Raw genomic sequence first — 17,316 nt, forward strand, 5'->3', positions numbered from 1 at the left:
TCTTTGATTTGCTGGTACTGCAACCTTGGTGTAAAAGCTAAAAATACACTAACTAGAATAGTGAAAGTGGGCGGTAGGATCACAGGAGTCCAGCAGACAAGCGGTGAGGAAGGCAGAACCCATCCTGTCTCACTGTGCCCTCTCTACACCATGAGTTCCAGGTTTCCCGGTTTAGATTAACCAATTGTTAAGACTAACAGGTACAAGCTCTCCTTCACCCCAATGGCCATTGCCCTTTTTGAATACAGGGAAGAGGTGGTGGTAGGCTAGGGATGATGACGTTGAGGATGACGATGGTCATATGTTGTTGATGATTAAGGGGATGTTGATGTTTTCGTCAGCACATTGTTGATATGTTGTTGACGAGATGAACTAAGAATGCACACAGCACTTTAGTTATTAGGAAACTTTGGCTTGCTTTACTTGTGCTGCTGCTGTCGTCGATCATAGGCCTTCAGGAAGTATTCACACCCATTTACCTTTTGTACATTTTGTTGTTACAGCCTGAATTTAAAGTGGATTACATTGAGATGTTTTTGTCACTGGCCTACTAATGTCAAAGTGGAATTATGTTTTTCGATGTATTTTTAAAATTATTAATTAGAAAAGTCAATAAATATTCAAACCCTTTGTTATGGCAAGCCTAAATAAGTTCAGGAGTAACAATTTGAGTAACAAGTCACATAATAAATTGCATGGACTCGCACTGTGTGCAACACCTCTTCTCTGTACCCACACTAGAGGTCGACCGATTAATCGGAATGGCCGATTAATTAGGGCCGATTTCAACTTTTCATAACAATCGGAAGTCGGTATTTTTGGACACCGATTTGGCCCTTTTTTTTTTTACACCTTTATTTAACTATTTAACTAAGTCAGTTAACTTATTTCGGACTGAGGGGCAGCATTGATTAGCTTGGATGAATAACGTGCCCAGAGTAAACTGCCTGCTACTCAGGCCCAAAAGCTAGAATATGCATATAATTAGTAGATTTCAGAGTGTTTTCTATCCAGTTTCTAAAACTGTTTGAATGATGTCTGTGAGTATAACAGAACTCATATGGCAGGCAAAAACCTGAGGCAAAAATCCAAATCCAACCAGTCTTTGCCTATCCAATATACAGTATAAATTTGGTCCGATTGCACTTCCTAAGGCTTCCACTAGATGTCAACAGTCTTTAGAATGTTGTTTCAGGCTTCTACTGTGAAGGGGGAGAGAATAAGAGCTGTTTCAATCAGGTGTCTGGCAGAATGCCATGAGCTAAATCACGCGTGCGCCCGTAAGAGCTAGCTCTGTTTCTTTTCCTTTCTAAAGACAAAGGAATTGTCCGGTTGGAATATTATTGAAGATTTATGATAAAAACATTCTAAAGATTGATTATATACATCGTTTGACATGTTTCTACGAACTGTAATATAACTTTTTTGACTTTGTCTGGACCTAGAGCCTGCACCTTTGGATGTGTGAACTAAACGCGTGAACAAAAACAAGAGGTATTTGGACATAAATGATGGACTTTATCGAACAAAACAAACATTTATTGTGGAACTGGGATTCCTGGGGGTGCATTCCGATGAAGATCATCAAAGGTAAGTGAATATTTATAATGCTATTTCTGACTTCTGTTGACTCCACAACATGGCGGGTATCTGTATGGCTTGTTTTGGTGTCTGAGCGCTGTACTCAGATTATTCCATGGTGTGCATTCGCTGTAAAAAAAAATTTGAAATCTGACACAGCGGTTGCATTAAGGAGAAGTGTATCTTTAAGAACACATTCTTATTTTCAATGACGGCCTAGGAACGGTGGATTAACTGCCTTGTTCAGGGGCAGAACGACAGATTTTTACCTTGTCAGCTCGGGGATTCAATCTTGCAACCTTACGGTTAACTAGTCCAACGCTCTAACCACCTGATTACATTGCACTCCACGAGGAGCCTGTTACGCGAATGCAGTAAGAAGCCAAGGTAAGTCGCTAGCTTCCATTAAACTTATCTTATAAAAAACAATCAATCAATCACTAGTTAACTACACATGGTTGATGATATTACTAGTTTATCTAGCGTGTCCTGCGTTGCATATAATCGATGCGGTGCGCATTCGCGAAACAGGACTGTTATTGCTCCAACGTGTACCTAACCATAAACATCAATGTCTTTCTTAAAATCAATACACAAGTATATATTTTTAAACCTGCATATTTAGCTAAAAGAAATCCAGGTTAGCAGGCAATATTAACCAGGTGAAATTGTGTCACTTCTCTTGCGTTCATTGCACGCAGAGTCAGGGTACATGCAACAGTTTGGGCCGCCTGGCTCGTTGCGAACTAATTTGCCAGAATTCTACGTAATTATGACATAACATTGAAGGTTGTGCAATGTAACAGGAATATTTAGACTTATGGATGCCACCCGTTCGATAAAATACGTAACGGTTCCGTATTTCACTGAAAGAATAAACGTTTTGTTTTCGAGATGATAGTTTCCGGATTCGACCATATTAATGACCTAAGGCTCGTATTTCTGTGTGTTATTATGTTATAATTGAGTCTATGATTTGATAGAGCAGTCTGACTGAGCGGTGGTAGGCAGCAGCAGACTCGTAAGCATTCATTCAAACAGCACTTTTGTGCGTTTGCCAGCAGCTCTTCGCAATGCTTAAAACATTGCGCTGTTTATGACTTCAAGCCTATCAACTCCCGAGATTAGGCTGGTGTAACCGATGTGAAATGGCTAGCTAGTTAGCGGGGTGCGCGCTAATAGCGTTTCAAACGTCACTCGCTCTGAGACTTGGAGTAGTTGTGCCCCTTGCTCTGCATGGGTAACGCTGCTTCGAGGGTGGCTGTTGTCGTTGTGTTCCTGGTTCGAGCCCAGGTAGGAGCGAGGAGAGGGACGGAAGCTATACTGTTACACTGGCAATACTAAAGTGCCTATAAGAACATACAATAGTCAAAGGTATATGAAATACAAATCGTAGAGAGAGAAATAGTCCTATAATTCCAATAATAACTACAACCTAAAACTTCTTACCTGGGAATATTGAAGACTCATGTTAAAAGGAACCACCAGCTTTCATATGTTCTCATGTTCTGAGCAAGGAACTTAAACGTTAGCTTTCTTACATGGCACATATTGCACTTTTACTTTCTTCTCCAACACTTTTTTGTTTCATTATTTATTTGAGGCTAAATTGATTTTATTGATGTATTATATTAAGTTAAAATAAGTGTTCATTCAGTATTGGTGTAATTGTCATTATTACAAATAAAAAAACAATTTAAAAATCGACCGATTAATCGGTATCGGCTTTTTTTGGTCCTCCAATAATCGGTATCGGCGTTGAAAAATCATAATCGGTCGACCTCTAACCCACACATACAATTATCTGTAAGGTCCCTCAGTCGAGCAGTACATTTTAAACACACATTCAACCACAAAGACCAGGGAGGGTTTTAAATGCCTCGCAAAGAATGCTTGATTGGTAGATTGGCCAGATTGGTCAAAATAAAATAATCGGACATTGAATATCCCTTTGAGCATGGTGAAGCTATTAAACTTTGGATGGTGTATCAATACACTCAGTCACTACAAAGATACAGGCATCCAGGCAACTCAGTTGCTGGAGAGGAAGGAAACCACTCAGGGATTTCACCATGAGGCCAATGGTGACTTTAAAATAATTACAGAGTTGAATGGCTATGATAGAAGAAAACTGAGGATGTATCAACAACATTGTAGTTACTCCACAATACTAACCTAATTGACAGAGTGAAAAGGAAGCCTGTACAGAATAAAACAATTCCAAAACAAACATCCTGTTTGCAACAAGGTATTAAAGTAGTACTGTAAAAAATGTGTCCTGAGTACAAAGTGTTATGTTGGGGGCAAATCCAATAAAACACATTACTGAGTACCACGCTCCATATTTTCACACATAGTGGTGGCTGCATCATGTAATGGGTATGCTTATACCTTTCAGCAGGACAATAACCTAAAATACAAGGCCAAATCTACACTGGAGTTGCTTACCAAGAAGACTGTGAGTGTTCCTGAGTGGCCGAGTTACAGTTTTGACTTAAATCTACTTGAAAATCTATGGCAAGACCTGAAAAATGTTGTCTAGCAATGATCAACAACCAATTGACAGCGCTTGAAGAATTTTGAAAAGAATAAAAATGGGCAAATGTTGCACAATCCAGGTGTGGAAAGCTCTTAGAGACTTGGCAGCTATAATCGCTGCCAAAGGTGCTTCTACAAAGTATTGACTCAGGGGTGTAGATGCTTATGTAAATGTGATATTTCAGTTTTTCATTTTCCAGAAATGCGCAAACATTTCTAAAAAGAGCTTTTAATTTTGTCATTATGAGGAATTGTGTGTAGATGGGTGAGACAAATATATGCATTTAATCCATTTTGAATTCAGGCTGTAACGTCAAAATGTGGAATAAATCAAGGGGTATGAATACTTTCTGAAGGCACAGCATATTTGTATTGATGGCTGTCAGCCCTATGACTTGATGTACCCTCTGGGACAATACAGTTGACACTTTAACTTGTCCTTCAAACCAGATAGAAACAAAATAGACACATACCAACAAACTCAAAAGTCCTGCAATGCTGTGTCTTACCTCAGTAAAGCTACTCTTGGGAATGTCTATGTAGCTGTGGCCCATCTCCATGTGGATCCTCAGGCCCTCCACGGCAGGCAGACTGTACTGGTAGTTCCTCAGGTCCTGGAAACAAAAACGCAACACAGAACTTACTTGAGGGCATTAACAGCATGTGACCTACTACATTCGCTCAGACATATGACATGCCTCGTAGACAATCATTTTTGCAAAGACTAACACACACAGTATCTTAGAGGTTTCAGAGCTGTAACAGACAGTGTATGATAACCCAGTCAGACCTGCCCTCACAGGCTCCTCTCTCCCAGCAGTGAACAGTTGGTAGGAAAACAAACTACTGCAGTGTCTCTCCCACAGGAGTCCTGATCTAGTTCTGTGTGTGTCATCTCGGTCCTCTGTCGGCTGGCCCTCAGCTGAACTCAGCAGCACTGCACAGCATATGTTGGCTCTGTGATCATCACAGAGGATCAGGGAGATATCTCTCAACTCTGCTTTAAATCAGGGCTGGAGACCTACTTTTACTGCTTAGCTTCGGTTTGATGTGAATTATTATATTCAACGTTTTGATTGATCAAATTGCAAAAAGAAAAAAAGATACTCTGAAATGTACAGTAAAATAACTTGTGTGTGTGTGTACTTACAGCCAGCAGGTTCATGATGGTGTGTCCGGTCTCTCTGAACACAGTCTCTCTGAAGCGGACGCTGACCAGCGTACTGGGGTACACTGCAACACAACCCACAGAGGGTCAAAGGTCACTAGAACCAGGCTCGACATCCGTCTAAACACTTGTTGCAATCATTTCATTATTATTTCATTGGGTCATTACTGTAAACTATGGCCACGTTTGTAAAGTAGAATCAAAGTAAGAGGATCTCAATAGCCTACAGCACATATCTAGTTCTTGGCCAAGTTCAAAAGTTTGAAACCTCTATCAGAAAAACTGATTTAAAAGGGGTAGGAAGTGTACGTTTTTACTCAAAGTAACAATGTGGTCAAAGGCTTAGTAACTTAATTGTAGATTCCCCACACGTGGGGGCCGCATGATCTCTGTGAAGTGGGCTACCAGAGTTTTTCAACCTGGGCTTAGTACTAGGGTGCTACAGTAGCTGACTGACTGTCCTGTTGTGATCATTTCCATCTGCTTGGAGCCTTCCTCCGATCGCCATCTTATTGTTGACTCTTCCCCTCGTCTCCTGTGCCCAACGCCGCCTCTGGATTATTGACTCTGGAATTGATCTACTTTGGATTTACCTCACTATATCACAATTGGATTAACTGGCTCTCCCTCGGCTAGTGAAACGGCCTCTCCCTCTGAAGCACCTCTCTCCTTGGCTCTTCTTTGGTAGCTAACTCAGCCGTCAATCAGTAAGTCTCCGCTCTCTACTTTAGATAACTGCATATACCGGTAACATTATTTGATACCTGGTTAGATGGCACTATGTATTTCCAAAACTTTGGTTTACTTTAATGTAGCTGTAAGTTTGGTGTTGATAGCAACTGGCTGACTCATGCAGTGCTAACGTAACATTAGCCGGCTGGTAGGGCTAACGTTAGCAGGCTAGTTGGCTAGCAAACGTGCAAGCTGATTTGTAACAATAAATTCATTGAGTATTTGTTCGGAAATTGGCTAAAAATTACATTGAAACCAGTAGTCACGAGTGCAAATTGATTTGGTTTCATTTGAAGTTCTACATTTTAAGTTATTTCTGTTGGAGTTTACATTATATGGAATAGGTTGGCTTGCCGGGTCATTCATATAACGTCACACACTGAAAAAACATTTTCCGGCATGACATTGGCATTGTAATTGGTTTTATGTAATAACTCGAAAAATAGAACAGTGTTGTAATTTTGCATTGGGACTTCTGATGCAGATATTGATGCAAATCCATATCTTTATGCTACCTACCCTCTTTGAAAACCAGTCAAAGTGTAAAGCCTTCTGAAACGATTTACCATGCATTTATTACCACTAAACCTAGACAAGGCTAGTAACTGTTGGGTTCTCACCACTGTGTTCTGCTCCCAGCCGTAGCAGCAGTCTAAGGGGGAAGACCTTGGCCCAGGGCACCTCCAGCCTCTGGATGAGCAGGCCACAGAGGAAGGGCTGTGGAGGCAGACAGAGGCCCTCCAGGGCCTGAAAGGTAGGGGAGAAGAACAGCACCCCGCCGTGCTCCTTACTACCCAGGAAACTACCTGTGAACGCCACGTTGCCCAGCTCCTCCACACACTTTCCTAAGGGAGGGGGAGAGACAGAGGTCAGTGTGTGCAGAGTACCACTTCAGCGCGGTGGCAGCACCCCCGGCCCCCATGACGACACGCTGTGCAACACCCACTGCTCAAATCATAGGCAAATGCACCTTTTTTAGCCTAATAATGATGTTGGCAGAAGACCGCCTCAGTAGAAATGGTAGACTGTTATGGGTTCTTAACTGGTTGCTATTCAGTAGATAACAAAAAATGTGTTTAAATGTACAATCAGGGCTCCCCCTAGGCTTTTCTGATAAGATGGTTGAGTAGGCCTTAGGTTGGGTAGGGGGGGAGGACCCAAAGGGGTCAGTCAACTTCCACCATCAGGAAGCTGGAGCATTTTGTATTTTTGAGGAACCGGTAACTGCGATTTCCTGAAACCTAGGGCTCTATTTTTGGCTGGCGTTAAGGCGGTGAGAGTGTCAAACGCACGTTAGTTAGCAATTTAATCATGTAAAAACTAGCGCACTGGCATTTTACAGCCCTTAACGCCAGGTTCGGCAATTTATCCGTCTTATATCAACTCGCTTGCGCTCAGATGGGCGGGGTGGAAATATTTTAGGCGTGTCCTTAAAAACAAGATCAAATTTCAGGCACCGCTGATAAGGATATTTAAGACCAACCAAAAGCTGGTTTTAGCGCTAACGCAGTTAGTTATGGCATGAATTTTGACAAACGGAACGCAGCCTTATCCAGCCATGACTCACACTGCCCATATGCGCATGGAACAAGAGTAGCCTAATGGGCTTTTGGTGCCTGTATACGTCGTATTTAGAAACATTAAAAAAAACTTCCCATTGCGTTTTATTTTATTAAAAACCAAGCATAGCTCCTCTAAATGAAGGCTTTTTCTTTTGTCTGCCAATGCAATCCCGAAGTAGTCAAGACTGTCGATACAGGTTTTGGCTCCTGAATCCAATTGGAAATAAATCTTAAATCACCAAAGCTTTATTAAAATATCAAGTTTGAGAGGAGTAAAATAGCGAGCTGACATTCCCTTTTTATCTATGCATTGTAGGCAGGCCCACATTATTTTAACCATGCAGGTCCCGTTCTGGACCTGCGTAAAACAACGTCCATGATGTAGGCTGTGTCCATGCCCATCATGAAACGAGCGATGACAACCACGTTGAATACGGTGAACATCGTATTTAGAAGTGATCTTTAACCTGTATTTGTTTTCCGTTTCATCAAAACCCAAGCCCTCCCTTAGGCCTACTATAACGAAGGCTGGTTCAACAGCAATGATTGTCTTTCTTATCCTGGTGATTTTATGATATTACATAACACATTTATTTATTGTTGTCGCAAAAAAAATAAAAAAATGATTGCTTGTTTTTCGTTTGAATTTTATTACAACCACATGTATTAGAATGATTCCCCTTCCTGGTATTATTGGGACCACGCCCGTTGCGCGCTTGCAATGCAACTTCTGGAGATGTGTGAATGTGATCTGTAAAATGGTTTATTATGTTAATAAAATACAGGCCTATTTGGGAGCAGTAGAACGGTGAGTGGACATTCTCCCTCTCTTTATATTGAATTTTGTCCCGCTACTGTGAAAAAGTTTGGATGTGTGTAAAACCCTCCATAGTCTGCGTGGTTTTAATATTACATGCCCACGTGGAGAAATGATGGTGCCTGTTAGTGTGTCATAGCCTATTTAAAACAAGTTGTTTCGTTTTGTGTAGAATTTGAATCAAATAATTTGTTCTCTTTTAAGGCCTTATCAATATTGAATTTAATATTGCTTATTGACAATGTTTAAAATATCCATGCTCAGCCATAATGCAAATGACAGTAGGCCTAGACCCTATATCAGTGTGAATGCTATTGAAGCCACGCATTTACTTAGAACAATGTGGACTGCAAATGGGTTCAAGTTAACGTATTTAGCAAGGATAGGTCTACATTATGTCATTTCATTTCTGTAAGCCCTTTAACCAAACTATAAAACAGACTAACATTGGAATTGGAGTTGATTCCAAGGCACTACATAAAATATTGTAAATACACTACTTGTAGCAACCATATTATTTTGCCATGGAGCGAAATATTGGCCAATGAGGTGGCCAAGCCTCAACACCAATGAGGGGCCAAGCCGCAACTTGTTTACTCATCAAAACCCAGCGCTTTCGCGGCAACGTCAGCAAGTGCGGCGATAATTGTGATAGTGAAAATAGCCAAAATATTTCTGACACACCCCTGAACCTATAGTGCTACCGCCTGCGCTTAGATTAACCATTTCGTTAGGTTAGTTAAAATAGAGCCCCTTGAGTCTTAAATGATTACAAACAATGTAGCTAACACAGAAGTCTTATGTTTGATCCAAAGGATATTGCTGGTGGCTTCAATGACACTTTCACATAAAACGTAGGGGTAATGTAACCCAATAATGGACTAATGGAGCCTAACGTTACTCCTTCTAGTCCAAGGACCTTACATGTTCTGTTAAAAAGGTGCATTCGCTCTGGAAACCAAAACAGCCAAATACTCCATCTAAACGTGAATCGATTCTCAATTGCGGTACAGTTCTAGAAACATACAGTCCTCTACTTTCATATCACATCAAAATCAAATTGAGGGCTGGCCGGAGCAGAGAGCTAGAGAATCCTTCTCCTCAGCCAAGTCCTCAGATTGTCTCAGCTCCAATTGCAGACGTCTGAGTCAGAAACCACAGGGTCGTCTTTCGTACCAGCGTACATGGACCTAAAATTGCGTGAATGGTATGCAAAATGTGTGCAGGTCTGTCTGTGTGTGTGTGTTTCCGTCTACCTCTGTGAGTCCTGGTAGATGGAGAGGAACAGGCTGTGTGTGTGTGTGTGTGTGTGTGTGTGTGTGTGTGTGTGTGTGTGTGTGTGTGTGTGTGTGTGTGTGTGCGTGCGCGTGCGTGCGTGCGTGCGTGCGTGCGTGCACATCTACCCCGCTGTGCGTCCTGGTAGATGGAGAGGTACAGGCTATGTGTGTGTGTGTGTGTGTGCGTGCGCATCTACCCCGCTGTGCGTCCTGGTAGATGGAGAGGTACAGCGTGAACAGGTCTTTGGGCAGAGATCTCTCCTCAGGCAGACACTCCAGGATGAACACTACCTCCCTCTGCCCTACTGTCTGTAGACCACTGGAGCCCAGACACCAGCACTTCCTACTGCAGTCTACAGGAGAGTAGAGAAACACACAGTGAGGAAACACATTAGTTTGGGACTGGGACTAGGAATAAGGAGGTTTGAGTTCGATTTCAAAACTTGAAGGTAACACCCTCTCTTTTTCACCTTCCCATCATCTGAACTGATCTGAAGAAAGTGGACAGGGAATGTACCCAGTAGGAATCCACCATATTGCTTTCAACAGTCCCATCTTTTCAGATCAGTGCAGGCGAAGGAAGGGAGAGGTGAGGAAGCCACTTTACAGGAGGTTAGAGATGGGTGTTCTACTTACAGCTGACTAGTTTGACATTGACCAGCAGGTTGGCGTTGAGGACAAAGGTTAAAGGTCGCGGGCCTCCCTCCTCCAATAGGAGCAGGATCTGGCAGGGGGCAGGTCGCTCCTCCACCAATAGATCTCCTCCCCCCTCCTCTTCTCCGGTGGTGATGAGTAGAGGTGGCAGGCCCTCGTCATCCTCTGGCAGCAGACTGGGGCTCCTCTCTACGCAGCTCCCTAGCCCACACAGCAGGCTGTAGTCCCAGGGCCCCGACACTGGGGGCCGCACAACCTCCACCTTTGCTGGGAACTCAGGGGCCGACATACCACTCTCAGACACCGCTGCAAAGCCAGGGGATACTCTGCTGCCAGCCTGGAGGAGACGGAGGGATGAGAAATGGTAGGGATGAAAGAGAAAATAAATAAACGTGTGCGTCTAGGGATTTACAATGTGTGTGTGTGTGTGTGTACAGTACCAGTCAAAAGTTTGGACACACCTACTCATTCCAGGGTTTTTCATTATTTTTGTAGAATAATAGTGAAGACATCAAATCTATGAAATAACACATATGGTATCATGTAGTAACCAAAAAAAAGTAGCCACCTTTTGCCTTGACAGCTTTATACACTCTTGGCATTCTCACAACCAGCTTCATGAGGTAGTCACCTGGAATGCATTTCAAAGTTAATTTGTGGAATTTCTTTCTTAATGCGTTTGAGCCAATCAGTTGTGTTGTGACAAGGTAGTGGTGGTATACAGAAGATAGCCCTATTTGGTAAAAGACCAAGTCCATATTATGGCATGAACAGCTCAAATAAGCAAAGAGAAACGACAGTCCATCATTACTTTAAGACATGAAGGTAAGTCAATCCAGAAAATGTTAAGAACTTTTTAGTTTCTTCAAGTGCAGTCGCAAAAACCATCAAGCACTATGATGAAACTGACTCTCATGAGGACCGCCACAGGAAAGGACGACCCAGAGTTACCTCTGCTGCAGAGGATAAGTTCATTAAAGTTACCAGCCTCAGAAATTGCAGCCCAAATAAATGTGTCACAGAGTTAAAGTAAAAGACATCTCAACGTCAACTGTTGAGAGGAAACTGCGTGAATCAGGCCTTCGTGGTCAAATTGCTCCAAAGAAACCACTACTAAAGGACACCAATAAGAAGAAGAGACTTGCTTGGGTCAAGAAACACGAGCAATGAACATTAGACCGGGTGGAAATCTGTCCTTTGGTCTGATAAGTACACATTTGAGATTTTTGGTTCCAACCGCAGTTTCTTTGTGAGACTCAGAGTAGGTGAACGAATGATCTCCGCATGTGTGGTTCCCACCGTGAAGCATGGAGGAGGAGGTGTGATGGTGTGGGGGTGTGTTGCTGGTGACACTGTCTGTGATTTATTTAGAATACAAGGCACACTTAACCAGCATAGCTACCACAGCATTCTGCAGCGATATGCCCTCCCATCTGGTTTGCGCTTAGTGGGACTATCATTTGTTTTTCAACAGGACAATGACCCAACACACCTCCAGGCTGTGTAAGGGCTATTTGACCAAGGAGAGTGATTGAGTGCTCTATCAGATGACCTGGCCTTCACAATCGACCGAACTCAACCCAATTGAGATGGTTTGGGATAAGTTGGACCGCAGAGTGAAGGAAAAGCAGCCAACAAGTGCTCCACATATATATGAACTCCTTCAAGCCTGTTGGAAAATCATTCCAGGTGAAGCTGGTTGAGATGCCAAGGGTGTGCAAAGCTGTCATCAAGGCAAAGGGTGGCTACTTTGAAGAATCTCAAATATAAAATATATTTTAATTTGTTTAACACTTTTTTGGTTACTACATGATTCCCTATGTGTTATTGCATAGTCTATGTCTTCACTATTATTCTACAATGTAGAAAAAAATTAAAAAAGAAAGAAAAACCCTTGAAAGAGTAGGTGCCTCTTACCGTGGGTGTGTGTGTGTGTGTGTGTGTGTATATATAGAGTCCCTCTTACCGTAGGGGCGTCTGGTGCGACAGGGCTGGACTCCTGGGAACTCCTCCTGCAAGTCACAGATAGCCTGGTGGTGTCGGCCACCTCTCCGTTGGGCAAGATGCCATCTGCAAACCACACACGCTTCTGCTCACGAGGACAACCTGACACATCCACCACACAGGGACAGGGACTTCTGTCATTTTCCCCATTTCCCTATTTAAAGTGTTGTTTAGAGTGCTAAATTTATACCAGTGTTTCCCTATATTAATTTAGCCGCCGCTGCTAAGTCATTGCAGCCACTCCCCAAAACTATGATAGAAAAATATATATGATACGATTTTTGGGAGGAAATCATTTTAGGGATGGTAAAACGTTGTCAGCGTTAAATGAAACCAAATATAAAGTATGTCGAAAAGATAACAGAGCTATATATTTTTTAAATAAGATCTTTGAGAACTAACAATCACCAAAATAAAGACTTAGTCTGGGAGAATCTAAAATTCCCAAAATGTCATGGCATGGGGCCCCCATTGATTTTGTTATAACGTTGGAGTCACTCAGACAGCATAAGACAGCGTAAGCCATGGCAAAATGCTAGGGGAAACACTGAATACAAATGAGAAACAAGGGAAAATAAAACAGGAAATCTGGTAAAAATGGAAATGATAACAAAAATCTAAATCTTTCATTATAGCCAAACTGTAGCTGGCTAAGCTATCCAATGGAGAGCAAGAGGATGTTGATCACTTTTGGGAACACCATTATACAACAGCAACCCTTGATACTAGTTCAAGGGGTGCATCAGTACCGTCGCTGCCGGGGGTTTTGAGCACGGAGACGGGCACCATGACGGTGGGCGGAGGGGAGTTGAGGGTGCCTGCAGCCCGGGCCTGCTGCAGGGGCGGGATTGTGCTGCAGTACTCTGACGGGACGTTGGGGTTGGGGCTCGGACCTGTCGGACTCATCATACGCTCCAGCGCCTGGGCTAGAGGGGGAGGAGAGAGAGAGAGAGATAGAGGGAGAGGTGAGGCGGGTAAAGAGTGAGTGAGTGAGGAGGAGAGTTGGCATACAAACATGGGTATTTTACAAATGTTCCACTCTTAGAATAAAATCACCTTTTTCCCCGGGTAACCCGGTATTTCTTTAAAGTGTAATTTTTAAGCATTAAGGCCCGAGGGGGTGTGGTATATGGCCAATATACCACGGCTAAGGGCTGTTCTTAAGCACATCACAACCTAGAGTGCCTAGATACAGCGCTTAGCCGTGGTATATTGGCAATAAACCACAAACCCCCGAGGTGCCTTATTGCTATTTAAAACTGGTTACCAAAGTAATTAATTAGAGCAGTAAAAATACATGTTGTCATACCCGTGGTATACGGTCTAATATACCATGGCTTTCAGCCAATCAGCATTCAGGGCTCGAACCACCCAGTTCATAATAAAGCATTTAAAACCATAGGACAGAATCATGTGCCTTTCGAAGGTGTATTTCACATAACATTTAATATTTACTTATTACATTCATTCTCATAAAAATATAATAACTCTAAAGCAATATAAAGTCATCTCACAAGGTCTCGTTTTAAAATGTGTAGTTGTGTCATTGGGGTTTGAAACAGCCTGAAAAACTGAGGCAAAAATAGAACCGGTTCAAATGAACAAACCACTTAGGGTACAGTGCCTTCGGAAAGTATTCAGAGCCTTCGGAAAGTATTCAGACCCCTTGACTTTTTCCACATTTTGTTACGTTACTGTCAGGTTTTGGCCAGGACTGTTCAGGTTTTGGTCACTAGATGTCCCCATTGCACCTTTTTTGTACCTTTTGTTTTTTCCTTGCTCTAATTATTGTTTGCACCTGTGTGTCGTTCCCTTGTTAGTATTTAAACCCTGTGTGTTCCTCAGTTCTTTGCTCAGTGTTTGTATGTTAGCACCCAGCCCCAGCCTTGTTGTGAACATATATTTCTCTTATTGGATTTTCCAGAGGTTCTCTGGTTTAGTGCTTGTGTATTTTTGAGTAGTCTTTTGAGGTTTGTTTTTCCCTGCTGTTTTTACCACTTTGTGGAGTTTCTTTGTATTTTGGAGGATATCCATTTTGTGCCTCTTGGCTTTATTTTTGGACGTGGTGGATTTATATTCTTTGCCTGAAGATCTTGTCCTTTTATTAAACCACCATATCTAGTACTGCTGAGTCTGCCTCATCTTCTGGGTTCTGCCGACTATTAGTGACTGTTTCTCTCACCGGGTCCTGACAGTTACAGCCTTATTCTAAAATGGATTTAATTGTTTTTATCCTCATCAATCTACACACAATACCCCGATGACAAAGCAAAAACAGGTTTTTAGAAATGTTTGCTAACCTATATTTCACATTTACATAAATATTCAGACCCTTTACTCAGTACTTTGTTGAAGCACCTGTTCGCAGCAATTACTGCCTCCAATCGTTTTGGTTATGACGGGTAAGGAATACTTTGCGAAGGCACTGTACACTCTAGGCCTTCTTTGTTAACATAGGCTATTCATAGGAATGTTATGATAATTAAATAAATAAATAAAATCAATAGCCAATATACAGTAGGACAATAAAAAAAATCTGGCTTTTCACAAAATAAATTACTGGTAAAAACACATAGGCTAGCCTACACTGTATACAAATATAGCCATAGCATAATATAAATGAAACCACAACGTCATTGCATTTTAGTACACAAGAAGCACATTCCTTTCCAATGGAACGCTGCGTTTGCCTTGCAGCGTTGCGTTGGAGAGGCAGTTGTAGTGCGTTCTGTGTGGTGCACACGTTGGATTTATCTAACCTATACGTCAAACTGTATGCGTGGACGGCTTGACAGAAATGGTAGCAGAAGGTGAATTTTGAACATTTGCTGAAGCCCCCTCTCTGCACTTGGCGGGCGCACAATTAGCCCAGCGTCGTCCGGTTTAGGGGAGGGTTTGGCCGGCAGGGATGTCCTTGTCCCATCGCGCACTAGTGACTCCTGTGGCGGGCCAGGGCGCAATGCACGCCGACACAGTCGCCATGTGCACGGTGTTTCCTCCGACACATTGGCGCGGCTGGCTTCCGGGTTAAGCGGGCATTGTGTCAAGAAGCAGTGTGGCTTGGCTGGGTTGTTTCGGGAGTTGCAGCGATGGGACAAGACTAACTACCAATTGGATACCACGAAATTGGGGAGAATTTAAAATATTAATAATAATGTAAAAACAACAAAAAATAATGTAGCTCAACGGTTGGAGCCAATTTTGTTACCGTAGGCCTAATAACAGAAGTTTAAGGTCACGTGTACAGTTTCAACACAAACAATAGGCACAAACAATAGGCTATAGTAAATATGATAGAATATTACACACACACTGAGACATTGCACTCAACAGCTGTACACACATCTGGACAGGACATATGCATGTTCTGTGCTGTAAGCGAATAAACATTATTTCACAGAATGTTTGCCATGTCCCAACAGCATTTATTGTATATAGCCCAAGTAAACATAACGGTGAAAAGTAATCAAAACAACTGTTCCACCACCTCTCTTGGCCAAGCCTCGCGTTTAACAGACACTCCAATATCTACACGGCAATCTAATGTGGACAGTGGAAGCCCTGCGTCCCATTTAGAAATGTGAGCGATTCTTCTCACGCGACTGAGACAAACCAAGCCAAGCCGTACTGCCCTGGTTCTGCGTCCACCATAGTTACAGGAACTGTGCTGGAAAAGACGATGTGAAACTAAAACCGTCAGCGCAATATGGTTCAGTTTGGCTCTGTTATTGTAAATCAGGCAAGAGTGAGAAAGGAAGTGGCGGGAGAAAACAAGAGAGTGAGAGAGTGAGAGTGGGATATGGATGAGAGAGCGAGAGAGTGTGAGTGTGGGATATGGATGGAGAGAGTGAGAGAATGAGAGTGGGATATGGATGAGAGAGCGAGAGAGAGCGAGAGAGTGAGAGAGGGATATGGATGGAGAGAGTGAGAGAATGAGTGTGGGATATGGATGGAGAGAGCGAGAGAGAGTGAGAGAATGACAGTGGGATATGGATGGAGAGAGCGAGAGAGAGAGTGAGAGTGGGATATGGATGGAGAGAGGGAGAGAGAGTGAGAGTGGGATATGGATGGAGAGAGGGAGAGAGTGAGAGAGGGATATGGATGGAGAGAGCGAGAGAGAGTGAGAGTGGGATATGGATGGAGAGAGGGAGAGAGTGAGAGAGGGATATGGATGGAGAGAGCGAGAGAGAGTGAGATATGGATGGAGAGAGTGAGAGAATGAGAGTGGGATATGGATGAGAGAGCGAGAGAGAGCGAGAGAGTGAGAGAGGGATATGGATGGAGAGAGTGAGAGAATGAGTGGGATATGGATGGAGAGAGCGAGAGAGAGTGAGAGAATGAGAGTGGGATATGGATGGAGAAAGCGAGAGAGAGTGAGAGAATGAGAGTGGGATATGGATGGAGAGAGCGAGAGAGTGATAGTGAGAGTGGGATATGGATGAGAGAGAGTGAGAGAATGAGAGTGGGATATGGATGGAGAGAGCGAGAGAGTGAGAGTGGGATATGGATGAGAGAGCGAGAGAGAGAGGGATATGGATGAGAGAGCGAGAGAGAGTGAGAGAATGACAGTGGGATATGGATGGAGAGAGCGAGAGAGCGAGAGAATGAGTGGGATATGGATGGAGAGAGCGAGAGAATGACAGTGGGATATGGATGGAGAGAGCGAGAGAATGAGAGTGGGATATGGATGGAGAGAGCGAGAGAGAGTGAGAGAATGAGAGTGGGATATGGATGGAGAGCGAGAGAGAGTGAGAGAATGAGAGTGGGATACGGATGGAGAGAGCGAGAGAGAGTGGCGGAGTTGATACCAGGAAAGTGAGTGGTGGCCTAACTCAGATCAGGCCAGGCATGCTAGCAGATACACATATACTTCCAGTCATTGCCCTAGTTAGCATTGGCTTTGCGAAACCCTCTAACTTCCTTCCTACGGGACACAGTCTCATAAAAATGGTACCTGCGACTTCATCTGACTCTGGGGAAGTA

At 43.0% G+C, this 17,316-nt stretch overlaps 1 protein-coding gene across 2 annotated transcripts in view; it reads right to left on the reverse strand.

Annotated features, from left to right (window-relative positions):
• The window catches only part of LOC139551720 (zinc finger FYVE domain-containing protein 16-like), a 46,413-nt gene that overhangs the window by 6,278 nt on the left and 22,819 nt on the right, over positions 1-17,316 (reverse strand). The window contains exons 5-11 of one of the 2 annotated variants that reach the window (XM_071362995.1): positions 13,083-13,259; positions 12,296-12,399; positions 10,312-10,666; positions 9,873-10,028; positions 6,640-6,864; positions 5,270-5,352; positions 4,629-4,733 (exon numbers count right to left, since the gene is read on the reverse strand). In XM_071362995.1, coding sequence (XP_071219096.1) covers positions 4,629-4,733; positions 5,270-5,352; positions 6,640-6,864; positions 9,873-10,028; positions 10,312-10,666; positions 12,296-12,399; positions 13,083-13,259 — 1,205 coding nt within the window. Of the gene's footprint in view, positions 1-4,628; positions 4,734-5,269; positions 5,353-6,639; positions 6,865-9,872; positions 10,029-10,311; positions 10,667-12,295; positions 12,436-13,082; positions 13,260-17,316 lie in introns of both variants that reach the window. The other variant, XM_071362994.1, reaches the window with a different exon arrangement.

Source organism: Salvelinus alpinus, chromosome 24, assembly GCF_045679555.1.
Source record: "Salvelinus alpinus chromosome 24, SLU_Salpinus.1, whole genome shotgun sequence".
Taxonomy (NCBI): Eukaryota; Metazoa; Chordata; class Actinopteri; order Salmoniformes; family Salmonidae; genus Salvelinus; species Salvelinus alpinus.